We start from the raw sequence: 27,784 nt of genomic DNA on the forward strand, positions 1-27,784 counted from the left end.
TAGAATTTGATTCTGGATTCTGAATTCAAGCAAAACCATAACTTGTTTTTTTATTGGGATCTGGGGCGGGATTCTCTCAGCCCAGCGCCGGGCCAGAGAATCCCTGCGACCGGGCCCCACCGCCCCGACGCCGTCACGCCATTCTCTTCACAGCAGAGAATTGGCGGCATTGGCGCCAGCGTGTTTGGCGCCGGCGTGTTTGGCGTGGCGCTGGTCGGGGGCCGCTCTACACGGCCGGCCCGCCGATTCTCGGGACGAGCGGCCGTTGTGGAAACGCCGAGTCCCATCGGCGCCGTCCGCACTGCTCTCAGCTGGCGGGAACGCAGCATGGAAGGGTCGGATGGCGGCCTGTTGGGGGGGCTCCGACCCCGGGGGGCCTCCGATGCGGCCTGGCCTGCGATCGGGGCCCACCGATCAGCGGGCCAGCCTCTCTGGCTGGAGACCACCTTACCTACGCGCCGGCCCCTGTAGCCCTGCGCCATGTTGCGTCGGGGCCGGCGGGTTGAAGGAGGCCACTGCGCGTACGCGCGTTGGTGCCGGCGCTACTGCACATGCACGGCTCCCGCGGCACCCAGTCCGCGCCGGGATCAGCAGCTAGAGCAGCGTGGATCACTCCAGCACCGTGCTGGCCCCTAGTCCTGGCAGCGGCCCGTTCACGCCGTCGTAAAACGCGCTGGCATTTATGATGGCGTGGACACTCTGCCGCGTGATGAGAGAATCCCGCCCCTGGTCCTGTAACCCCTTTCTGTTCCTTATCCCTCTTTCATTGTATGAGCGCAGAAGCGTGAAATAAACCAACCCTTTTATTTTATCTTGTGGGGGGGGGGGGGGTGCTAGTGAGAAGAGAAACGTGGGGTAAAATATAGCTCAATAATTGTAAGAGTGTTATCATCCTGCATTGCAAACTTGTGCACTGCAGATGACAAAGAAAAGGAAGATGATGACAAACATGAGGTGGAAGGGCAGGAAAGAAGCAAATTGCTCTTCATGGACAATGCTGATGACAACAAGAGAGGATATTGAGGAGATGGTTACACAGTAAGTACTTGAGGACGATCATACCTAACATTCCTCTGCCACAATCTCTTTCAGCTCTTAGCATCAACATCACTTGCTTTCTTACTCCCATGGACAAAATCAGGTCATTTCACAAAGGGGAAATAAGTACAAGAGAGGATGTGTCTGCAGATGATTTATGGAGCACAAGCAACGGCACTGTGGCACAGTGGTTAGCATTGCATCTCATAGCACAAGGGACCCGGGTTCGATTCCAGCCTTGGGTGACTGTGTGGTGTTTGTACATTCTCCACCTGTCTGTGTGGGCTTTCTCCAGGTGCTCCAGTTTCCTCCTACAGTCCAAAAGATGTGCAGATTTGGTGGATAGGCCATGATCAATGCGTGAGGTTTACGGGATAGTGTAGAGGAATGGTTCTAGGTGAGGTGCTCTTTTGGAGGGTCAGTGCAGACGTGATAGGCTGAATGGCTTCCTTCTGCACTGTAGGGATCTGTAGATCCTGTGGAAGGGAGCCAGAGACATGGGACGTTGATAAGGATGTGCGTCTTCCCATTGGCAGCAGCTAAGAAAATTGTCCAAAGCTCTGGACTTGAGAGATATTTGAGGAACATCAGACCTACATGTAGGTTCTGTAGTCAGTCTTCGAGGATGCGCAAGAACTGACTAATATAATGACGCCAAAGATATCAATGGAACCATGCCATAATACACACCAAGTCTACAAATCACCCTTGTGCATTCTCTTTGTGCCCGTCTTTCATGTGCTTTCACCGATCCTGGTGTTTCTACATGGTGCATCCAGATGGCTACAGCAAGGCTGGTGGAAAACTATTGACTTTCAATGAAGGCGTCTGCAGATGGTCACGGAAGAGGATGTCGAGCAGGTCAGTGCTGAGAAGGCCAGCTATAGCAGTTATTGTTAATAGCAGGCTGTGGTGGTTGGCTAACTGATGACCAAACATGTACTCGTGGAGTGGCAGGCATGGAGGAATGCATGCTGTCATCTGAGAAAGGTCAGTAGGTTCATGCCCCCTGGAGCCACTGCCACTCCCCTCGAGCAGCACCATAGCAATCCGAGGACAGTTTGTTGGACTGCTGTAACAGTTTGCACACTGTCATTTACAGCCATGCCAGCAACAGTGTGTGCTTGCCTGTCAATGAAGTAACCTTTCATGATTTCAGTCTGAGTTTCCAATGAAGCAATCAGGCTTCTTGTGGAAGATGGATGTGCCACCATGGAAGCTAAGACAGTTGACCATCAGACACTGCATCACAGTTGGAACTTCAAGTGCGCTGATGGAGCTAGCCACCACACTGAAGAAGATGGATTCTGCACAAATAATTGTGCTAGGTTGGCGCTGGACTCATCCATACTCCTTGGTATTGACTACATGCTTTCTTCAATGGACCAAGTATTTTTGTGTGCATACCGAACAGCCTTTTTGGCTATGCCGCCAAGTGTCAGTGGAATCTTCTTCAGTTGAACCCATGTGCAACTTTACCCTCCAGTGAGCCAGCACCTGTGCTGCCCTTGATTCCAGTCCCGGCTGCAGACGACTAGAGCCATAGAGTTATAGAATTTAATATCACGGAAGTAAGCCTTTCGGACCCTCGCATCCGCGCCGACCATCAAACACCTAACTATTCTAATCCCATTGTCCAGCATTTGATCTGTAGCCCTGTAGATTTTCAAGTGCTCATCAAAATACTTCTTAAAAGTTGTGAGGGTTCCTGCCTCTACCATCCTTTCAGGCAGTGAGTTCCAGATCCCCACCATCCTCTGGGTGAAAAGGTTTTTCCTCACATCTCCTCTAAACCATCTGCCCATTACCTTAAATCTATGCCCCCTGTTATTGACCCCTCCACTGAGGGGAAAAGTACCTACCTGTCCACCATATGTATGTCCCTCATAATTTTATACACCTCACTCAGGTCTCCCTCAGCCTTCTCCGCTCCACCAAAAACAAGCCCAGTCTATCCAGTCTCTTGATAGCTGAAATGGTCCATCCCAGGAAACATCCTGGTGAATCTCCTCTGAACCCTCTTCAGTGCAATCATTTCCTTTTTATGGTGTGGTTGCCCGAACTGCACGCACTACTCCAGCTGGGGCCTAACCAACACTGTGTACAGCTTAATTGCTCTTATCTGCAATGCTTCGGTTAATAAAGGCAAGAATCCCATAGGCTTTTTAAACCACCTTAACAACCTGCACTGCTGTCTTCAGAGAACGTGCACACCAGGTCCCTTTGACCTTCTGCACTTCCTAAGGTCCAACCATTCATTGTATATTCCCTTACCTTGTTAGTCCTTCCAAAATTCATTATCTCACACTTTTCATGGTTAAATTCCATGTGCCATTCTTCAGCCCATCTCACCAGTCCGTCTATATCACAGCAGCACAGTGGGAAGCACTGTTGCTTCACAGCTCCAGGGTCCCAGGTTCGATTCCCGGCTTGGGGCACTGTCTGTGCGGAGTCTGCATGTTCTCCCCATGTCTGCGTGGGTTTCTTACGGGTGCACCGGTTTCGTCCCACAAGTCCCGAAAGACGTGCTGTTAGGTAATTTGGACATTCTGAGTTCTCCCTCAGTGTACCCGAACAGGCGCCGGAATGAGGCGACTAGGCGCTTTTCACAATAACTTCATTGCAGTGTTAATGTAAGCCTACTTGTGACAATAAAGATTATTAATATTATTATATCGTCCTGTAAGGCTATCCTCCTCACTATTTACCACACCACCAATTTTTTTGTCATCTTCAAACTTACTTATCATATCTCCTACATTTACATCCAGATCAGTAATGTATACTGCAAACAAGGGATCCAGCACAGATCCCTGCAGAACACACTTCCAGTCACAAAAATAACCTTCAATCATCACCTTCTGCCTCTTACCATGAAGCCAATTTTGGATCCAGTTTTCTAAATTGTCCTGGATTCCATGGGCTCTTACTTTCTTCATCAGCCTCCCATGTGGGACCTTGTCAAAAGTCTTACTAAAGTCCAACTAGACAACATCAACCGCACTACCCTCCTCATCTAGACCCTAGTCACCTCCTCAAAAAATTCAAGCAAATTTGTAAGATTCTCCATTGCCCAATGCTGATATCGTAATCGGCGATTGGGCAGAGAATCCCTTCCGATGGCCAAATCAGGGGCGGTGCCGGCTTGGCGCCGGTGTTTTGAGTCTCCGCTCCCTCTGAAATGGCGTAATCACATCGCGGGCCGCACACTGTTGCAACGGCACTTAGCCGCTGAAACGGAGAATCCAGCTCAAGATCTCCCTTTGACAAAACCATTCTGACTATCCTTGATTAATCCATGCCTCTCCAAGTGGAGATTAATTCTGTCCCTCTGAATTTTTTCCAATAGTTTCCCTACCACTGAAGTTAGACTCACTGGCCTGTAATTTCCTGGTTCATCCCTACTTCCCTTCTTGACTAATGGCACCACATTAGCTGTCCTCCAGTCCTCTGGCACCTCTCCTGTGGCCAGAGAAGATTTGAAAAGTTTTGTTAGAGCCGCTACAATCTCCTCCCTTGCCTCCCACAGTAGCCTGGGATACATCTCATCTGGCCCAGGGGATTTATCCACTTTTAGGCCTGGTTAAACTGTTAATACCTCCTCTCTCTCAATGTTAAGCTGTTCAAGTAAATCACATTGCACCAACCTGATTTCTATACCTACATCATCCTTCTCCTGAGTGAACACAAGTGCAAAGTCTCACCACATGCAAATCCCATATCTAATTTTGCCTCTAACTACGTGCAGTGTCAGTGTCTGAGCTGGTGGTTGCAATTTATTAAATCAAGGATGATGGTGCAACCTCCATTATCTATCTCTTCTCGTGGTTCCTTGCCTGACTGGACAGGTCGTACCTCTTGATTATCTGAAAGAAGAGAGGCGCAAAGTTATAGTCGTGATGAGATTGTAGGGAAACGTAGGAGGTGTTTGCCCATCAGAAGATAGTGAGATGAGGGGGAGGTAGAATGTGAGAAAGCTGTTAGGTATGAGGATGTCGTCATCTTCAATGGTTTGAGCGTGACTGCTGACCATGGTCACAATGTTGGGCATTTTCTCCATTGGGGTGAGATCATGCAAGTACGCCAATCCCCTTTCTGTTAGTTCCTCCTGCTATTATGTACCACCTTGTCCTGCAAGACAGAGGGAATCATGTCACTTAAGTGTCTTGAAACTGTTTGGCTGATGTGACTATTTTGGTTGAATAGTTAGCAGTGCATTCAAGCTGCGAGATGTGGATGCGAGATTTGCAGTTGTGCTGAATGAATGAGGGATAGGTAAACAGGTCGATGTTAGGAACTGGTCCTGACTGATAATGGGTGATGGGATTGTTGTACTTTGAGCAATTTTTGAGGCTAGTGGTGTAATTGATAGCATATGGCATTCAAATATGTATGCACTGACTATGTCCACTTGAGCAAGATCATGGAACCTCTTGAGGCACAACATCCAGGCCCTCAGGATTTGACCCCAAGCACTGCACTTCATGGATACCTGCTCCAAGTGTCTTTTGAACATGTGCTTGGAGGATTTTGTGGGCCCTGTGAATAAAGGACAACTCTGCAACTTTCCACCTCCTCCAGCAAGGTCTCCAGCAACATGTTTGAAAATCTTAGAGCCTGTTCTTTCTCATGTTGTGTCATTCTTCATCGATTTACAGGTCACATTCACTTCTTGCGTGGCATTTCAAACTACAATGCACCTCCCCTTTACAACTTGTGTGCTATCTTTGAGATATACAAGTCGCTTTCATTTACTACTCAATTTTAGGATATACAGACAATCCCACATAAGTAATGAAGGGTCAAAAATAATTGCACTGAAATTATGCAATCACAGGGTCACATGGGATATGCAGGACTGAAGCAGAAAGAGTTCACACTGGTGTTTGTGCTCCCATCCTCCTCCCATCTTTTCTCACCTAAATCTACCATTATAATCATCAGCTTCGGATTCTCCCACCCCATCGCGACCTCCAAGCTTCAGTAATCCAGGCACTATATTTAAAAGCCGCCCCTGCACAAAGCTAGCACTCTCAAGAAATTCAGAAGCTGCTGGGAACTGGTGGTTGGCAAAGCTAGGAGACATGCTGTCCCCAAATTAGGATACCTCTCTATCGAGAACTTACTGGATGCAGTTGAGGCCCACCACAATGTCCTCTATCCCCGCAGTGGGTGAATACCAGTAAGCAAGGACATCAATCCAGCATGGGAGATGATGGCAGCAGTGGTGAGTGCCAATGCACTCCAAAGGAGAATAGCCACCCAGTGCCGAAAGAGGATGGATGATTTTGTGTTCTACCAGGGTAAGTCCCGCTTCTCAATACTCTTAACTCGCGCATTCAAAAAACCCATCATACATCCACAAGGATCTCACTCAATGCCAGCAGCACACACTTTCCTAAGCACACCTTCATCTGACCTGCAGATTGTGTCCTCATCCCGTCAATGGCATCTTTATCGTCTAGCCTGGCAAGTGTCCTGCTTACACTCTCACCATCTATCTCTCACACACTGGCGTACAACAGACGGGCAGACTGATGGAGGAATGGCCAACATCAAAGTCCTGGCAGACTTTGAAAATAGAGCAATTCAGATGGCCAGTGAGGAAGTGGATCATTCATGTGCTGACTGAGCTCAGCGGCACTCAACCAAGTAAGAATCGAGCACTGCAGCATCCTAGACAACCTTGGTGTGAATGACGTCTCCTGGTTCACAGGCCCCTGCAGTGCTAGTTATCTATCCTTTCTTTCACAGGTACATCTGGGAGGCAAACAAGCGGGTTCATAAGCCAGGACCTTGACTCCAGCCCCAAGAATACCAAGGAAGAGGAATCCACGGGCATGACCATTGAAGACCCTTCACAGTGCTCACACACACCTTCCACCACCATATAGACACCTCATTTGACCTAGATCTGAGTAGCCTTGGAGTGACAATCTGGTGAGCACATCACACTGTCTGATCCACAGCAGGTGGGGGCAGGGAAATCCCAGGGTGCTGGCATTCAGGTGATTGCTGGAGGCCAAGAATCTGCTGAATCCTGATCAAATGAGGAGTTGCTGGAATTGGTCATGCCTCAGTTGCTGATGTTGAAAAGACAATCCTGGAAACATCAGGAAGGGATGTCTGCTGCACTTCTCAGATTGCAAGGCACAATGGAGGAATCCATCCACCTGCAGACCAAAGTGATAGTGCGACATGCCAAGGTCAACACCGGGAGGATGGCAGCACCATGGACCACTTGGTCCAGGATATCGGTCCTGCACTGGTGCACTCCATCACTGAGGCACTTGGTGGCATCCATCAGTGGCAACACAAGGAGGGTGGGGCATCTCAATCTCATTCCAGCTGCCTCTTTCATAGATTTCATAGAATGTACAGTGCAGAAGGAGGCCATTCGGCCCATCGAGTCTGCACCGGCTCTTGGAAAGAGCACCCTACCCAAGGTCAACACCTCCACCCTATCCCCATAACCCAGTAACCCCACCCAACACTAAGGGCAATTTTGGACACTAAGGGCAATTTATCATGGCCAATCCACCAAACCTGCACATCTTTGGACTGTGGGAGGAAACCGGAGAACCCGGAGGAAACCCACGCACACACGGGATGTGCAGACTCCGCACAGACAATGACTCAAGCCGGAATCGAACCTGGGACCCTGGAGCTGTGAAGCAAGTGTGCTATCCACAATGCTACTGTCCTTCCTCTCAAGGTGTCAGCCAAGGTTCCTCGGGCATCCATAGGAAAGAGATCAATAGGTGCACACCCTGGGGTCATCCACCCAGGTAACATTGAGAGTGTCCCGCCTTTCCGAATCCCATCTTCCTGTTACCCCTGCAACTCCAGCTCTAGAGACCAAGCAGAGTGGCAGTGCTACACAGGACTTGGAGAGCAGGCTGGGGCCCTGCAGATCTCAGCCCACCAGAGGATGCCCACCAAGCTCACCACAGACAACAGGGTGTAATAGTCCGCACACCTCCGCTGTGCACTGTCAGCAATGCACCAAAATGTAACAAACTGAAAGCAAGTGTGGCAGCCCAGGGCCTCTCCTCTGTGCAGTGTGGCATTCTGAGCGATTGTCCCATTTCAAAGTCACTGTGCAGGTCAGTGAAGTCTGCATCGTGAGGTGGTTTGTTTGCTTCAAGAATCTCCGACCAAAGCTTCACAGATTTCCATGATGTTCTCTGTGTGCTCTCAGCACCTTAGAGGTGAGACTACCCCAATCTCGCCAGCATTCCTGACAGGTGGAGGTGTGGTGCTGAAAGAAAGAGCAGTTGAAACCTGCCAAAGGACCAAATACTCTTAACATCCATGTGCCTGCTGTATCTCAGCAGCATCTCCATAAAATGACCCTCTTCACAGAGCCTTTGTGTGCTGCCCTTAGTCAGGCATTCCCAGCTGCAATATCGTGTCAGGGATGTCCTCACTGCATTTTGTCATCATTCTCCTGGAATGCTGTGGCAATAAGGGCCTCACCAGCATGCCTGCCTCATCTTCCAGCACATTGGCCTCTTCACCTGCATCCTTGCCTTCCATTTCGCCATCATCATCATACCCTTTCACTTTCTCCTCATCAGAGGAGACGTGAAGTTCGTTCATCCCCTAATCATCCAGGTTTCCCCACCATTTCATTGCCAATCTGTGTACTACACAGCAAGCCACGATGTTGCGCGACAACGTCTGGGGATTCTTCTTGAATGCTCCTCTGGATCTGTCGAGGCGCGAGGGCCTCATTTTCAGGATGCCAATGGTGTGCTCCACCAAACGTCAGATGGTGACAAAAGCCTCCTTGCACACTCTCTCAGCAGGAGTCTGAGGCTGCCGTGTGAATGTCATCAGTCATGTCCTTTGTAGGTAGCCCTTGTCCCCGTGGATCCATCCCTTCAGATTGTATTGTCTCTGGAAGATGTCAGGAATTGGAGACCTGCTGAGCATCTACGAGTCATGGATGTTTCCCGGGTATCTTGCACAAAGCTGCATGATCCGTTTGTTATGGTCTCAGACTAGCTGAACATTGCGAGAGTGGAAGCCTTTGTGGTTCACATACTGACTGACTTGTTGCTAGGGAGATTTAAGAACCTTGTGAATGCAATCAATGGTACCCTACACCTGTGGCAATATGGAATTCTCAGCAAATCCCAGCACTCTTGCTTCCTGGTTCGCCTGATCTCTATTGAAGTTGACAAAGTTGTGTGCCTTGCCAAAAATGGCACTGGTGACTTCTTGGATAGGTTTGTGGGCAGAAGCTTGTGAGATCCCTAGTTCAGCCCTGGAAGGAGCCACTGCTGCAGAAATTGAACGTGGCAATCACTTCCATTATCACAGGCAGTGGATGGCCTCTGAGTCCCCAAGGAACAAAATCTTGCAGATGGTATGATATCTGCTTGACCAGTTCCATTGACATGTACAGTCGTCGATGTCACCGGTTCCCGCTCCACTGCAGACAACATATGCGACATCTATAGACCCTGGATCTAGTGATGCACCCAGAAACAACTGCTCTCTGAGGTTCATCCCCTGTGTGTGAAAGAGGCCCTGCCAATTCTTGGTCTTGAGGGTTCTGTTCCTCCCTTTGGTGAGTCACGCACCTCCATCTCATTCTTCTCCTTCTTCTCTCCTGCCTATAAGCAATGAAGTAGACAGTGAGATCACTAGGCTCCATCTTCCTGTTGGTCTCCTTTGATACTGCAGATATGAGGGTCAGGAATTTTCTCTTAAGGACCGCTCTTGGTCATGTCTTCGACTGCAGCTGTAAGGCCCCTTTATGCATGTTGGGGAGATCTAACCAATATATAGATGCCCAGTGTTTCGCATGACAGTTGCCCAAAACTCCAGCCACCACTTCCCCATACCAAATAACAAAGTGGTGATAGCTTTTAACACTCAACTGTATCCTGAATTCTCATTTCAGGTGCAGGCAATGTCCTAACCTGCACTCCAAGGCTTTATGGTTTGCTTGGACTATGAGGGGTTAGGAGTGGATCCACCCAGGAGTGTTCCATGGCCACCTTTCCCAAGGGGATCCTGAAGTTTGCCCAGTGGCCCAATGATTCTGCAGCACCTTAGCACTCATATGATTTTGAAGTCTGCGCCCGAGGGGTTAACTTTAAAGAATTGGTGCTGCTTCAGTGGCACAATAGTTTGACTAGCCAGTCTCCAAATATGTCAATTGAGCTCAGGCTAAACTGTCTCAGTTTCAGAAAGCTGCTCATTTTTGGCATGTTGTTCTCTTTGCCTGGCTGTTTTCTTCAACCCCGCCTCCTCTTGAGGCATGTGTTTGTGTGCACCTTCAGTCTGTGCTGCCATGACCGGGAAACGCACCTTGGGCCTTCTCGTGCGATCTTCCGATCTCACCACAAAACACGGCCATTCTGGAAATAAAACCTAATGCTTGGTATGCTTTTTAATGGTCTTGCTAACCTGTGGTACAACTTATAGTGATATCATGATGGGTTACACATATATGACTAAAGGCTTTTTAATTGCTTTCAGCAACAAAATAATTATTGTTTATCATCTTTCACCCTGTCACTGTTGAATAAATATGTCTGATCCCAAAAACTGGTCTGACATAAAAAGATTAAAGTATAATAAAATAGCAGTAAATTAATGGCAAGGACCGCTTCAATTTCTTACCTTAAAATGAGTATACTAATAACGTTATCTACAAATAAATTACATACAGTTGGGAACAACACCCTAATCCATTCAAATACTTCGACAGAAGATTACCTTGAAACTTTCCAGTTGTGTATCAGTTTGTTTCAGTGTCCCTGTATTAAATTTTGTTTTAGAGCCACACACATAATTCCTATATTTGAAACATTTGAAGAATGTACTGTGAAAAGCCAAATTAATAAAAGAATGACGAGAACACCTTAACGCTTAACATGCTGGCCAGAATAATACAGTGATCAACCTTGTTAGAATAAATTGAACCGAACTTACAGTAAATAGATGTTAAACTAGGAGAGTGTGTTGTGGGAACATGTCAGGCATTTATCCCTTGAGCTTGTTCTACTTCTCAATGAGGCTGCAGGTGATCTGTACATAACTTCATACCCATCTTTGGTCCATATCTCTTAATACCTTTATTTAAGCAAACTCCATGAATATCAGATATAAAATTAACAGGTGATTTAGCACCAATTGCTATTTGTGGAAGAATTCCTAACGGCTATCACAGTTTGTATGTAGGAATCTTTCCTAATTTCACTCAGGGAAGGTTTAGCTTTATTGTTTGAACTATTCCTCTTGTCCTAGAATCCCAACCAGGGGAAATAGTTACTCTCCATATACCCTATCTGAACCCTTTAATATTCAATCAAATTCAATTCAAATTGAAAAATTCAATCAAATCATCCCTAGTTTGTGTAATTTCTCCTCATAATTTAAGCCTTGGAGTTATTCAGGCAAACCTAAACTGTACTTCATCCAAGGCCAATAGACCTTTCCTAAGTTGTGGTGCCCAGAACTGCTCACAGTGTCCTGGTTACGGTCTAACTACAGCTTTACATCGTGTGACGGCCTTTGACCTGGATGCACTAACAGTAAAGGAATTTTATAGTGATACAGTGAATTTGTATTTTTTTAATGTTTGAAAATATTTTTTAAAGTTTATATCAATTGTAAAGGTATCAATTAAAATTGGCGACCAGACAACAAAGAGGAAACCAAGATCTAACGCAATCTCGCGAGGCGTTGCAATGCGAATCCTGCCCATCGTGGGCGGGATCACTTTCTGGCAAATCTTTCTGTGAATCAGGTAGTCTCACTCTAATATGTGTTCCTGAGATCTACCAAAGGCGCGGGATCTAATTTCCTCATCTTGGAGACGTCGGGTGAGTGCCGTTCAGTGCTCGGGCGGGATTCTCCGACCCCCCGCCGGGTTGGAGAACCGCCGGGGGGGGCGTGAATCCCACCCCCGCTGGCTGCCGAATTCTCCGGCACCGGGGATTTGGCGGGGGCGGGAATCGCGCCGTGCCGGTCAGCAACCGCTGGTAGCGGTCCCCCCCCGGCGATTCTCCGGCCCGCGATGGGCCAGGTGGCCGCCCGTTTTCGGCCGGTCCTGCCGGCGGAAATTAGAGTAGGTCCTTACCGGCGGGATCTGGCGGCGCGGGCGGCCTCCAGAGTCCTCGGGTGGGCACGGGGGGATCTGGCCCCGGGAGATGCCTCCACGGTGGCCTGGCCCGTGATCGGGGCCCACCGATCCGCGGACGGGCCTGTGCCGTGGGGGCACTCTATTCCTCCGTGTCGGCTGCTGTGGTCCTCCACCATGGCCGACGTGGAGAAGATCCCCCCCGCGCATGCGCTGGGATGATGCCAGCACATGCTGGCGCTCCCATGTATGCGCCAACTTGCGGAGGCCCTTCGCCGCCGGTTGGTGGATTCCGCACCTTTGGGGCGGCCCGACGCCGGAGTGGTTCACGCCACTCCCCGGCGCCGGGACCCCCCGCCCCACCGGGTAGGGGAGAATCCCGCCCCTGGTCTCCACAGATGGGGACCAGATGGAACGGCACTCATGGGGGTCTCCCAGGGGAGTGGAGGCCCCGGGTGCATGACCTCTGGGCAGGGTGGTACACTGGCATTGCTGGTGCCACCTGTGTACCAGCCTGGCACTCCCAAGGTTCCCAGATGGCAGGGGCATTGCCAGGGTGCCAGGCTGTCACTGTCAAGGTGCAAAACTGGCTATTTGTACACTGCGGTGATTGGGCCAGGGTGTTCTCTGCATGGGGGTAGTGGGGTGGCGAGGGGACCCAGGGATCTCCTTATAGTGAGTTGGGGCTTGGGGGAGGGCGTTCAGGGGTCATGTAAGAGGCCTGAGAGATCGTGACGCCACCCCAGCGAGCGGATCTCCTCAGTGTAGAAAACAGGGTTAAGTATGGCCTCATTTAGGAGTTCCCTGCTGAGGCCCTCGATCCACCTGGATGGACGTTAGCCAGCAGGGTATTTCTTGGCACTTTGAACGCTGGGAAACACCCGGCTAATCTCGCACTATGGGACTCTGTCCCCATTTGGGTAGATCACGTCCAATGTTTTGAAGCATTATATTTACCCCTCTCGCATTCTAGTCCCCTAAATATAGCCTTTTTGATTATTTACTGCAACTGCTCATGACATTTTAATGATCTATAACAAGTCTCTTTGAACTTTCACTCTTAACTTTTCACCAATAAGAAACTACCTTGTTCTATCCTTTTTAGGTTCAAAGTAGATGACTTCACATTTGTCGACACTGAAATTCATTTCTTACAGTATTGCCAATTAATTTAATCTATCAACACCTCTTTATAATTTAGTGCTCCCAGTGACATTGATTACAATGCTTACTGCTTCTATACGTTTCTAAATTTACAGGGCTACAGAGAAAAGGCGAGGGAGTGGGACCAGCCAATTTGCTCTCGCAGAGAGCCACACGTATGCACTAGGCCAAACAGTCTTGTTCTGTGCTGTGACTATTCTATGACTCAACACCACCTATCTTTGTGTCACTGGCAAATTTGGATATATATCTTTCTGTCCCATTATCTAACTCATTATAAATAGAACAGTTTTGGCTGAACACCAGTCCTTGTGAGGCAGCACGAGTCACTCCTGTCAATAGAAATCCTTCCCATTATTCCTACCCTCTGTCGCTCGTCCTTCAAACTATTTCTTGACATCGAAACAAACCTGTTGGACTTTAACCTGGTGTTGTAAGACTTCGTACTGTGCTCACCCCAGTCCAACGCCGGCATCTCCACATCAAACTATTTCTTAACCAGGCTAATAAGTTGCCTTCAATTTCATAGGTTTAAACTTTAACTAAAACGTTAGTTGTGGTATAGAGTCACTTACATTCTTGTTTGAAAGTGAAATATTCTGTCAAATGTCTGCACTCATGGTTTCCACGGAGTAAAAACAGTGTCTTTGGATACAGAATTTTCAACGACCACAGATACAAAACGCACTGTATAAAAACATGTAATTTAGGAATTAATTTTAGGACAGTAATAAAAAGCATATATAACTTTGTGCTTACATACCATGACAATAAATAGCACATGTTTCCAATATCAGTCAGCATGCCAGCTTGTCTTAAGCCTAATTACTTAGTGTTCCCTGTAATTTTCATAATTTCCATATTTTGTCACATATCTGAAAAAGTTTCTTTATCAAATGTCACATTGCGAGAAATAATGTTTAACAAATATGCAATTGGTAATAAAGCATTAACATATTGAAAATACATTAAAAATCTACTGAGTATCTTGTACAACAACTGTTTCTTCAATGTCATGTGCACAAAAATATAAGATAGACAAATCACATATTTTAAATCATTTTTAATATAAGTAAGAAACATGGTGCCTATCTCTCTTTGTGAATAATACAGTCTCCGAGGTCAGTAGTTTGCAACCATAAATATTTGATCCTCTACACACTCTCCACAATGATAGGTGTCATTTTGCCTTTTGATTGTTAAACTGGAACATAGTGACACAGTTAGATCATTATGTGCAGGTAGGCTATTTTTTAATATCTTTTTCAGGATACTATGTCAGAAAATATGTCTGAAATAGCTGTTGCTAAATTATTGTAATTCAATTTTAAAGTTACCTTAAAATAATAAAGTAAGTGATGTGTTGGGTGCTCTGGATCCGTGGAACACACACAGGCCACCAACACTATTTTATTAAGTTATAAACTGTTGAACATACTTTCACTGTGGGATAACACGATGTTAGATTAAACTAAAGACCTATGCCTGTCCTAACCAGTCTATGCACTCAGCACATGGTGAAGATCTGTGCTGTAAGCTGTAAGCTCTGTCCTTCTGAGAGGCTGCATCCCGAATGAGCAGGAACTTTGATGCCCTGTCTATATAGTGAGTGTGCTCTAACTGGTGATTGGCTGCGGTGTTGTGTGTGTTGATTGGTCTTGCTGTGTGTCCATCAGTGTGTGTGTCTGCACCATGATATACTGGTGTATATTATGACATCCCCCCTTTTAAAAAAAATGTATATGTGTGGCAATCAATAATGTTTGGTGAGAATTTTCGTAACTAGGTGTGGGGTGCGAAGACATATTTACAGGACTACGTACATGAGAACTAAGCTATTACATGGGAAGGTGCCTGGTGCAGAGAAGCAGTATGCAACAAGAATAACAAGATCAACACTATATACAAACCAGGGAAACGATCAAATAATGCAACGAAACAATTCAGAGAGTCCATAAATTCGAAAAGTTCATAAATTTAGTCTCTGAGGTGGGCGATGAATTCTGGTTGACCGCCTCAAGGGTGGGTCGAGAGCCGCCGGTTCAGGAGCGGGCTGGACTGCGTCAAAGTCAGGGGGAGGCAGTGTGACAGTGAGCTCTGCATAGTCCGTGGCAGGGTCAGGAGGAGGGCGAGGCGACACTGGAGGATCACATGGCGAGCGTGGAACGAGACGAAGGGTGCGTCAATTGCAGCGCAGAATAGAGCCATCCGGTAGACAAACCAGGAACGAGCGGGGGGGCCACCTGCCGAAGGACAACAGCGGTTGCAGACCAGCCACCATCCGGAAGATGGACGCGGATGTTGTCATCTGGAGCCAGAGCAGGGGGATCAGCTGCACGGGAGTCATGAGCCGCCTTGTGCTGTGCACGAGACAGCTGCATCCGGCGAAGGACCGGAACATGGTCGAGGTCTGGGACATGGATGGACGGCACCGTCGTCCTCAGGGTGCGACTCATGATTAACTGGGCTGGCGACAGGCCAGTGGACAGGGGGGCGGAGCGATCGGCCAGCAAGGCAAGGTAGAAATCAGACCCAGCATCAACAGCCTTGCATAGGAGCCGTTTGACGATATGTACTCCCTTCAGGGGCAGCACGGTAGCATTGTGGATAGCACAATTGCTTCACAGCTCCAGGGTCCCAGGTTCAATTCCGGCTTGGGTCACTGTCTGTGCGGAGTCTACACATCCTCCCCGTGTGTGCGTCGGTTTCCTCCGGGTGCTCCGGTTTCCTCCCACAGTCCAAAGATGGGCAGGTTAAGTGGATTGGCCATGATAAATTGCCCTTAATGTCCAAAATTGCCCAGAGTGTTGTGTGGGGTTAATGGGTTGTGGGGATAGGGTGGAGGTTTTGACCTTGGGTGGGGTGCTCTTTCCAGGAGCCAGTGCAGACTCGATGGGTCGAGTGGCCTCCTTCTGCACTGTAAATTCTATGATTCTCTGCTTTGCCATTGGATTGGGGATACAGGGGACTGGATGTCACATGGGCAAAATTGTACCGCCTGGCAAATTTGGACCATTCTTGGCTGGCGAAACAGGGGCCATTGTCCGACATAACTGTGAGTGGGATGCCGTGTCGAGCAAAGGTTTCTTTACATGCACGAATGACTGCAGACGAGGTGAGGTCGTGCAACCGTATCACCTCCGGGTAATTCAAAAAGTAGTCCACGATCAGGACATAGTCTCTACCCAGCGCGTGCAACAGGTCAATGCCCACCTTGGCCCATGGTGACGTGGCCAACTCATGGGGCTGCAGGGTCTCACGTAGTTGGACCAGCTGGAAGCGCTGACAAGTGGGGCAGTTGAGCACTGTGTTGGCTATGTCCTCATTAATGCCGGGCCAGTACACTCCCTCTCTGGCCCGTCGGCGGCACTTTTCCACGCCAAGGTGGCCCTTGTGTAGTTGTTCCAGGACAAGCTGGCGCATGCTATGCGGGATGACAATGCGGTCCAGTTTTAGGAGAACCCCGTCTACTACCGCCAGATCATCTCTGACATTTTAGAATTGAGGGCATTGGCCCTTGAGCCACCCGTCCGTTAGGTGGCGCATGACACGCTGTAGCAAGGGGTCAGCCGCTGTCTCGCAGCAAATATGGATGAGGCGTTCATCCGTGGCAGGTAGATTGGAGGCCGCGAATGCCACATGGGCGTCAACCTGGCAGACAAATCCCGCTGGGTCATATGGAGTGTTGACTGCCCTGGAGAGAGCGTCAGCAATGATGAGGTCCTTGCCTGGGGTGTATACCAGCTGGAAGTCGTATCGCCGGAGCTTGAGAAAAGTACGCTGGAGGCGAGGCGTCATGTCGTTCAAGTCTTTCTGTATTATATTGACCAGCGGGCGATGGTCGGTCTCGACGGTGAATTGAGGAAGTCCGTAGACAAAATCGTGACACTTAACAACCCCGGTCAGAAGGTCCAGGCACTCCTTTTCTATCTGCGCGTAGCGCTGCTCCGTGGGGGTCATGGCACGTGACGCAAATGCAATGGGGGCCCATGATGAGGCCTCATCACGTTGAAGGAGCACTGCCCCAATGCCGGATTGACTTGCATCGGTCAAAATTTTGGTCTCCTTTGCTGCATCAAAGAAAGCTAAGACCAGGGCCGTGGTCAGTTTTGTTTTGAGTTCTCTCCATTCGCACTCATGGGCAGGGAGCCATTGGGAGTCTGTTGTCTTCCTGACCAGGTTCCTGAGAGCCGTGGTATGAGAGGCGAGGTTAGGGATGAATTTCCCTAAAAAATTGACCATGCCCAGAAATCGGAGGACCGCCTTCGTGTCCTCTGGTGTTTTCATAGCTGTGATGGCAGCTACCTTGTCCGCATCCGGCTGCACACCCAATTGGGAGATGTGGTCCCTGAGGAACTTGAGTTCTGTCTGACCAAAAGAGCATTTGGCCCTGTTGAGGCAGAGGCCATGCCCATGTATACGTCTGAATACGCGCTGGAGGCGACTAACATGCTCCTGCGGAGTGGTGGACCAAATGATTATGTCATCGACATAGACGCGAACACCTTCAATACCTTCCATCATTTGTTCCATAATCCTATGGAACACTTCTGATGCAGAGATGATCCCAAACGGCATCCTGTTGTAACAATATCTTCTAAAGTGGGTGTTAAATGTGCAGAGTTTCGAGCTGGATTTGCCAGAATCCTTTTGAGGCGTTGAGTTTGGTAAAGAGCTTGGCGTGAGCCATCTCACATGTGAGCTCTTCGTGCTTGGGAATTGGATAGTGCTCTCTCATAATATTGTGATTTAGATCCTTGTGATCAATGCAAATTCTCGATTCGCCGGAAGGCTTTTTTACACATACCATGGAACTGACCCAGTCATCGGTTCCGTGACTTTGGAAATCACTCCTTGATTCTGGAGGTCCTGCAGCTGCTGCTTGAGGAGGTCCTTAAGGGGTGCTGAGACCCTGCGAGGTGCGTGCCCCACAGGCGTGGCATTCGGTTTTAATAAAATCTTGTAGGTTTACGGGAGCGTGCCCATGCCCTCGAAGACGTCGTGGTACTGGTTGATAATGGCGTCGAGCTGCGCCCTGAAGTCAGTGTCCTAAAAGGCAGACGCGTCAGCAGGAGAGAGAGAGTGAACTCTCTGAACTAGGTTCAACAGCTTGCATGCCTGCGTGCCAAGCAGGGAGGCTTTCGAGGAGTCCACGATTTCAAAGGGAAGGATGGCTTTGCGTGACCTGTGCGTCACTTCAAGTTGGCATGAGCCGCTGGCAGCAATAGCATTGCCATTATAATCTAATAGCTGGCAGGCTGATGGCAGGATGGCTGGTTTGACACAACGGCTTTGGAGGTCAGACCGCGCAATGAGATTGGTGAAGGCACCAGTGTCCAGGCGGAATTGTATTTGGGACCGGTTGACCGTAAGGGTGGCACACCACTCATCGTCCGGATCGGTGCTGTATACCGATAGAGGCTGGATTCTTTGCTTCGGGGACACCCTGTTTTTTGTAATGAAATGAAATGAAGGTCACAAGTAGGCTTCAAATGAAGTTACTGTGAAACGCCCCTAGTCGCCACATTCCGTCGCCTGTTCGGGGAGGCTGTTACGGGAATGATACCAACTCGAAAAGGCGCTTTCGGGTCCTCGGTGTCAATATCGGGTAGCAGGTCCGAATCGGTCTCGTTGACCATGGGTTGAATGGCCCGGACATTCCTGCGAGGCTGGCTGGAGTGACGAGAGCTGGCAGGCTGAGCTGACCTGCATAAAGCAGCATAGTGGCCATGTTTGCCACATCGCAGGCATCGTCGGGATTTGGCAGGACATTGCCGCTTTAAGTGGGCGGAGCCACAGTTGCCACATGTTGTAGCGTCAGTACGTTCGCTGCGCCACCGCACATGCACGGTGCAGTTGTACGTGGTGCGCGCCTGCGCAATATGTTCGTCGACGTCGCCGTCCGCTCGTTCGGTGCGCACAAGCGTGGGAGTCCGCGAAAAGCGCGCGAAATGGCCGCCCTCATCCAGGCTGAGGCCCTGGAGTTGCTCGATTGCTTGGACCCGTTCTGCCTAGTGGGGTCCTAGCCGCGCCGTTTCAGTCGCTTCAATGTGGGAATACCGACTAATGGCGTGTTCGTGTAGCACGCAGGTCTCGATGGCAATCGCTAGGGTGAGCTGCTTTACCTTGAGGAGCTGCTGGCGTAGGGGGTCCAAGTGAACACCGAAACCGACCTGGTCGCGTATCATGGAGTCGGAGGTGGACCCGTAATTACAGGACTGCGCAAGGATATGGAGGTGGGTGAGAAAGGACTGGGAAGGTTCATCCTTACCCTGCAAACGTTGTTGGAATACATAGTGCTCGAAACTTTCATTCACCTCGATGTCGCAGTGACTGTCAAATTTAAGGAGGACCGTCTTGAATTTTGATTTATCTTCACCATCAGCAAAGTTGAGAGAATTGAAAATGTGGATGGCATGTTCCCCGGCCGTGGATAGTAAGAGAGCGATCTTCCTGGTGTCTGAGGCAGCTTCCCGGTCTGTGGTTCAAGGTAGAGCTGGAAGCGTTGTTTGAATATCTTCCAGTTGGCCCCTAGGTTACCGGTGATGCGGAGCGGCGGGCGGATGCTGTCCATTTTGCAGGATGGCTGTATGCTGCTGGAAGGCAGATCACTTGCAGGTAGGTCTAAGAAGTTCTAACATCCCTCAACTACTGGTACCATGATGTATTGGGTGCTCTGGATCCGTGGAACACATACAGGCCACCAACACTTAAAATAGTACACTATTTTATTAAGTTAGAAACTGTTGAACATACTTTCACTGTGGGTTAACACGATGTTAGATTAAACTAAAGACCTGTCCTAACCAGTCTATGCACTCAGCACATGGTGAAGATCTGTGCTGTAAGCTGTAAACTCTGTCCTTCTGAGAGACTGCATCCCGAATGAGCGGGAACTCTGATGCCCTTTGTCTATATAGTGAGTGTGCTCTAACTGGTGATTGGCTGCGGTGTTGTGTGTGTTGATTGGTCTTGCTGTGTGTCCATCAGTGCGTGTGGCTGCACCATGATATACTGGTGTATATTTTGACAGTAAGTAGTCACCATTGTCCCAGATGACCACAGGCTGCTTTCCCCTTTGAGGTAAAGAGATGACTGGTGGTGATTTAACCGGAGGATCACCACACCTCAGGCGAGGGGCAAAGTTGAAAAGGCGGGGCCTTCATGGATAACCTCAGCCGGTACGGGAAATGAACCCGCACTGCTGGCCTCACTCTGCATCACGAACCAGCTGTCCAGCCAACTGAGCTAAACCGGCCAACCTTTTGGCTGCTGTTATTCAGAATAAAGAGGGTATACAAATTTATTTAAAACCCAAGAGCAAGAATTTAACAAAAAGGTCTTCATGGGACGTAGGCATAACTGACAAAGCTACATGTATTATCCATTTCTCACATCCCAAGGTAGCTGCAGTGGGTCTTCTCCTTGAGCAGCCGCAATCCTTGTGCTCGTGTTAGATAGAAATTTCAGAATATTGACCCCAAAACCATGAAGAAGTGGTGATATATTTGCAAATAAGGATCTTGTGTGATTCGGAGGAAAATTGATGATCTTCGCTTTCTCATGACATTCTGGTTCTTGTCCTTTTTGGCAGAAGAGATTGCACTCGGAAAACTGAAACCATGATTTTTAGTCCCCGCACCAAACTCGGTTCCCTAGCTACCAACATCATTACTCCCCTTAGCAACAGCCTGAGATTGAGCCAGTCGTTTTGTCACACTTGATCCTAAAATGAGCTCAGTTGCCCCATCACTGTATCTGCCTATTTCCATCTCCGTAATATTGCAGGACTTTGCCCATCTCGGATCAGCTGCTGAGACCCTTATTTATGCCTTCATTATCCCTAGACTTGACGATTCCAACACACTACTGACTGGTTTCTCACATTTTACTCTTTATAAATTTAAGCTCAAGCAGACCAAGGCAGGCCAGCAGCACGGTTCAATTCCCGTAACAGCTTCCCCGAACAGGCGCCGGAATGTGGCGACTAGGGGCTTTTCACAGTAACTTCATTTGAGGCCTACTTGTGACAATAAGCAATTTCAGGGGCTGGTTTAGCTCACTCGGCTAAATCGCTGGCTTTTAAAGCAGACCAAGGCAGGCCAGCAGCACGGTTCAATTCCGGTACCAGCCTCCCCGAACAGGCGCCGGAATGTGGTGACTAGGGGCGTTTCACAGTAACTTCATTTGAAGCCTACTTGTGACAACCGATTTTCATTTTAGGGCAGCACGGTAGCATTGTGGATAGCACAATTGCTTCAAAGCTCCAGGGTCCCAGGTTCGATTCCGGCTTGGGTCACTGTCTGTGCGGAGTCTGCACATCCTCCCCGTGTGTGCGTGGTGCTCCGGTTTCCTCCCACAGTCCAAAGATGTGCAGGTTAGGTGGATTGGCCATGATAAATTGCCCTTAGTGTCCAAAATTGCCCTTAGTGTTGGGTGGGGTTACTGGGTTATGGGGATAGGGTAGAGGTGTTGACCTTGGGTAAGGTGCTCTTTCCAAGAGCCGGTGCAGACTCGATGGGCCGAATGGCCTCCTTCTGCACTGTAAATTCTATGATAAACTCAGTTGCCCGTGTCTTAACTTGATGCAAATCCCATTAACATATCACCCTTGTGTTTGTTGAATTACACTGCCTTCGGGTCAAAATATGTCTTGATTTTAATATTCTCATCCTTGTTTTAAAATCCTTCCATGGCCTCAAAATCCCCTCTCCATCTCTGTAATCTCCTCCAACCCCTCAAACATCTGAGATATCTGCACTCCTTTAATTCTGGCCTCTAGTGCATTTCCAATTATAATTGCTCTACCATCGGTGATGGAGCCTATAGCCTTTAGGCTCCGAACCCTGGAATTTCCTCCCTAAACGTCTCTTGACTTGATTTCCTCCATTAAAACATTTTATAAAACCTATCACTTTGACCAAAGTTTTGTCATCTGACCTAATATCTCCTTATGTGGCTTCATTTCAATCTCAGTTTTTTAATGCTGTGGAGTGCCTTGGGATGTTTCATTATAGCACGGTGACACAGGGGTAAGCACTGCGGCCTCACAGCTCCAAGGATCCGGGTTCAATTCCGGCCTTGGGTGATTGTCTATGAGGAGTTTGCACGTTCTCCCTGTGTTCCTCTGGGTCCCACAGTTCAACGATGTACAGGTTAGGTGGATTGGCCTTGCTAAAATTGCCCCTTAGTGTTCAAAAGGTTAGGTGGGGTTACTGGGATAGGGTGGAATGTGGCTTATGTCGGGTGCTCTTTCCAAGGGCCAGTGCAGACTCGATGGGCCGAATGGCCTCCTTCTGCACTATAAATTCTATGATTCTATGATTACATTAGAGGTGCTATATAAATATATTTTTTTGTTGTTGATGGGATGTGCTGTCCAGGTAGCCTTAGTTAGTTGATGCAGCAGATTGAAAAAGATCATGGGTACTGCAGTCAAAGTGTGTTAGTGTCAGGAAGGATGTTAAGTCTAGGGATAGGGAAACTGATGAAGTCCTGCTTGTCCTGTGTTGTGTTTTGTTTCTCAAGTGATATTGCGGCTTCACCCATCCAGAAGAGTGCTAATTATTCCATTACAATTCTGACTTTAGTCTTGTAGCTAGCAGAGGTTTCAAGGGATCAGCGGATGAGCCACACGTGGCAGAGAACTCTGCTTCTGTCACGGCCTATTAGCCAAACTGTTGATAGCTTTAGTCCAGTTAAGCATCTGGTCAATGGTGTAACCCAAAGTTGTTATTTTTCATGGACATGCTGAGATCAATCTTAGTTGAGCATGGGGATGTTCAGAGCATCAATGACAGTTTGTTCCTTGATTGGTCTGTGAAACGTCTTTCCAGAACTCAAGTACCATGGACCGGATTCTCCGTTTCTGAGTCTATGTGGTGACGCCAAATGAGAATCTGTGGACTTTCACGTCATAAAAATTGGCGCCACACCTGCACCAATTCTCCTACTGGTGAGGGGCTAGCACCGGCGCCGCATGGACCAGCATCGAAACTCACAAAATACGGTGGGAGAATCGCTGGGTCCGTGATGGACACTCACAGGCCTGGTAAGTTGCAGCCACATTAAATACACCGCCACACACACACACTGATCGAGGCCGAAAAGATGGGACAGGTTGTGCTGGAGCGCCAGCACAGCTAATGGGTTGGTTGGGGCTAGAGGGCACCCAGGGGGGTGCCCGAAGGGGGTCACCTAAACGACCCAGGGCACAAGGTTTGAATCGGGCTGTCAGCGGCATGTGCAGCCGCATGGCTGCCTTGCCGGCTGCGGCAATGGCGTTGAACACCCATCCACCCCGACCCCACAGCCCACCTCCTGGCCACCCCCCACTACTCCCCCCGGCCTGACAGAAGCCCCCCCCCCGGTCACCTGCACGGCTGTCGGCGAAGTATGCCAATGCTGGACACTGTCCGTGCACCCCGCCCCCCTCTCTCTCAGCAGCCACCACGCCAGTTTCACGATTTCTGAGAGCACATGTGGATTACGCTGTCAGGAACTCGGGCCATCGGAGGCGGAGAATCGTGGGGGGGCCCATTAATGATATGCCAACAGTGTTTCAGCTACGTGCGGCGCATTGACGCCGTTTTCGAGGAGGTGGAGCATCGCGATAATGTGTCAAACTGGCGCCTGCCGCGATTTCGTTGTCGGGAGTTATTCTCCATCCGATCGCAAGCCCTGTTTTTGGAGTCAGCCAACCGAGAATCCCGTTCCATGTGTTACTGGGAACGTTTTGTGGGTTCAACTGGCCTTAACTCACTCAATTTTTATCTTTCTAAACTTTTCTTATATCGTACTTTGCAGTGATTATTTATAGCTGCTATTTTGCCAAGTCACTTCAAAGGCCATTAACAGTCAATCATGTAGGGTGAGTCACATAAATCCTCGATCAGGTGAAAGTGACAGACTTCAATCTTTGGATGTCAGAAGTGAATTTATTGGGATTTTACAAAAATCTAACCGCTTAAGATGTCATTTTTACCAATGTCAGCTTTATATCTTTGTGACAGTCCGGCAGGTTTCTTTGTCTTCTTTTTGCCGACAGCCATTCAATTGCTAGATTAATTAATTTTGCATTTGTTCAGAGATGAGTCACCCAGTTTACTCCCGGGATGAAGGGTTTTTTTCTAAGGAAAGGTTGGAGAGGTTAAGCCTCCATTCATTTGAGTTTAGAATAATGAGGTGATCTTATTGAAACATGTATCAGAGTGGATGTTTCCCCATGTGGGAGAGACCAGGACTAGGGAATAGAATTTAAGAATAAGTGGTCTTCCATTAAGGCCGAGATGAGGAGTATTCATTTTCTTTCAGAAGGTCATGAGTCTGTGGAACTCTCTTTCCCAGAGAGTGTTAGAGGCACGGTATTTGAATATTTTTAGGGGTAGATAAATTCTCGTCAAACAATATCGGGGTAGGTGGGAATGTGGTGTTGAGGCCACAAACAGATCAGTCATAATCTTATCGGATAGTGGTGCAGGCCCGAGTGGTAGAATGGCCTACTCCTACTCCTAATTTGCATATCTATATGTTTAAAGAATTTCTGAAAGGAGAAACATGCATGCTGTTAAAGCTTTTTGTTTCACACTCATCAGGACAATTACAAGAATACCAAATTTCAAACAGAACAGCAATTAATACTGCATGAAAAAAGGGTGCTGATTTGTTGGCAAGTGGAGTCGGATTAGTTGTGGGGCTACCATGGGGAATGCACCAGGAAAATATTGGGTAAGATTCACCATTTGAGAGACTAAGTGTTGACGCCGAGACTGAATTGCATGAGCATTGCTTTCTCGTTGGGAGCACTATTTGTGGAGCATTTCTGGACATGCTAATGGACCAACACTCTAGCCATGTGAAACTAGTGCCATTCTCATTAGTGCCAGTGCTGGATTCGCTGGCATCAGGACTGGCACTGGAGAGCTGGACATGATAGAACTGCTGAAAGGTACACCCCCCCCACACACTCTCATTTCAGCCAAGAAGATGGACCTGAGAAAGGTTGCCCCACAGTTCGCGGACATGGAGCTTGAGTGGACATTGGATGCAGTGGAGGAGAGGCGGAACACCCTCTTTCCCAGGGTGGGCAGGAGGCTACCACCCGCAGACATAAACTGGGCACGGGCGGAGGTGGCAGAGGCCGTGTGTGCCATGGGCCTCACCAGGTGGACCGGTCTTCAGTGCCAAAAAAAGATCAGCTCTGGGTGACGCCATCTTTGTGCCCTTGGCATCACTTCTGCCAATCACCCTGCATCGCTCCCTCATCGCCTTAGAGGTCAATAAAAACCCATCTGCCATAATCCCCCTTATGTCTCACCCTGTACCTAACCCCAACACCTGTATTGTCCACTCTGGCCAGGTGCCTTGCACACACACAGGCCGGCAGCTACTTTCCCCCCCACTCCGTGTAAATCTTTTTTTTAAAATTCATTTACGGGATGTGGGTGTCACTGGTTAGGCCAGCATTTATTTCCCACCCCTAATCACACTTCAGAAGGTAGTGGTGAGTTGCCTTCTTTAACCACTGCAGTCCCTGAGGTGTAGGTACACCCACTGTGCTGTTCGGGAGCGAGTTCTAGGATTTTTCCCCAGCGACAGTGAAGGAACGGTGATATATTTCCAAGTCAGGGTGGTGAGTGATTTGGAGGGGAACCTCCAGGTGGTGGGGTTTCCAGGTACCTGCTGCTCTTGTCCTTCGAGATGATAATGGTCATGGGTTTGGAAGGTGTCGTGTCCAAGTGTTTCACAGTGTCCATTATCTGTCCCCCAGGAGAAGATGGCCCATAACCGTCGGGAGCAGGAGAAGTGCAGAGCGGGACCGCTGAATCTGCGGGTTCTGTCAGCCACTGAGCAGAGGGCAATGGAGCTAACTGGGTAGGTGGGAGAGAGGGCTATCTCCCAGAGGGTGGTCTGCATGGGTCAACCCTAATGCATAGTAATGTCCCTATAGCAAGTGAGTCGACCATCTCTCCTACACCACTCTCACCCGAGATCTCACCATGTGTCTTACCTGGAATTCTCCGTGCAGAGGTGCCAGAATTGGGAAATGCCATTGGGTGGAGAATCATGCTTGTGGTGAAAATCGTGGCTGCCGCCAGAAGCCTGACGAATGGGTGAATGTACTCTACACCGTGAGTACCAAGTGTCATTGGCATATTATCAAAGGGTCTGATCCGGTATTGTCCAGGGCACCCGTGATGTTCGGCCTTCGACAGGAGGGCTTACTGATGGCGAGTTTCAATGAGGGAGGGAGAAGAGGTAGGTCAGGTTCCCAAAGACACAACTGTGTGCTGGCGGTCCTGCCGCTGGCATAGCTGGCCTGGGGACCGGGGGGTTTCTTCCACGACCAGCGGGGTTGCTGGGGTGAGTGAGGAGTGGGGAGTAGTGGATGGTAACGGGGGGTGACTAGGGAGTGGTGGAGTGTCCAGGCACGGGCTGTCACTGCTGCGGTCTGCAAGACAGCCATCTTGTTGTGCACCTCACTGACCGCCCTCCGTGGTTCATGGGTGCGCAGAGTGACACCGGCCATATGGATGCCCCCACCCCACTTCCCCCAGTCTCCCTCCACCCCACTTCCAACCCACACCAATACTGGATGCCATCCGCCAACAAGGCATCATGTGGCCCACCCAAGGGCAATGCCCATGGTAGCCCCCGCAAGAGAGCACAGGAGAAGCACTGCAGAGCAGACCAGTGGCATGGGTAAGGCCAGCCACCAGTACTTCTGCCTGCAGGGATGGGTGCCGGGGACAGAAGCCCCTGTAATGCCAGGCACAAATGGTGCCAGGGGTGTGGTGCGGAGGCGGAGTGCCAGCGGAACGGCCAGTGGTGGATGTGGGATGGGGGAGGGTATGTAGGGGGTCATACGAGGACAGGGGGTGCAGTGCAGGGCGGGGTCACCATACAGCCATGTGGACCTGGTTGGGAACCCCGCTAACATGTCTGCCTTTCACCCCCCACAGACAATGGACCACGTAATTCAACCAGTAATGGTGGCCTTCAGGTCGCCGCAGCCCTGGGGGATGCACTGAGGCTGTACAAGCTGGAGTTGCTCGGTAAGGACCCTGCAGCAGCGGAGCCTACCCCAGAGGAAAGGGTGGCATCCGGTGCAGAAGGACAGCCGACTGCCCAACAGGCCAAAGAGGGGTTGGGAAGAAGATGCCACATGAGGCCTTGTGTGTACCGGCAGCAGCAGCCATTCGGGGATCTGTCGGACTGGGCATGCCAGTAAACACTCCAGCTGAGCAGGGAGACAGTGCAACATATCTGCCCAGATAATGGTGCACCTCGAGTTATGGGAAGGATACCCACACCCAGTGGCAGTCAAGGTGATGGTCGCCCTGAACGTTTACGCCATGGGGTCATTCCAGGTGCCGAGTGGGGACCTCTCCGGGATCTCACAGAGCTCTGTGCACAGGTGCATTTGTGCCGTAACAGAGGCCTTATATGCCCACATGGCACAATATATCAAAATCAATCTGG

At 49.2% G+C, this 27,784-nt stretch overlaps 1 protein-coding gene across 5 annotated transcripts in view; it reads right to left on the minus strand.

Annotated features, from left to right (window-relative positions):
• LOC140426929 (protein phosphatase 3 catalytic subunit alpha-like) overlaps positions 1-27,784 on the minus strand; it is a 603,583-nt gene that overhangs the window by 146,160 nt on the left and 429,639 nt on the right. For all 5 annotated transcript variants that reach the window (XM_072512224.1, XM_072512223.1, XM_072512226.1 and 2 more), the window contains one exon: positions 13,879-13,990. In XM_072512224.1, coding sequence (XP_072368325.1) covers positions 13,879-13,990 — 112 coding nt within the window. The remainder of the gene's footprint in view (positions 1-13,878; positions 13,991-27,784) is intronic.

This window comes from Scyliorhinus torazame, chromosome 7, assembly GCF_047496885.1.
Source record: "Scyliorhinus torazame isolate Kashiwa2021f chromosome 7, sScyTor2.1, whole genome shotgun sequence".
In the NCBI taxonomy this organism is placed as follows: Eukaryota; Metazoa; Chordata; class Chondrichthyes; order Carcharhiniformes; family Scyliorhinidae; genus Scyliorhinus; species Scyliorhinus torazame.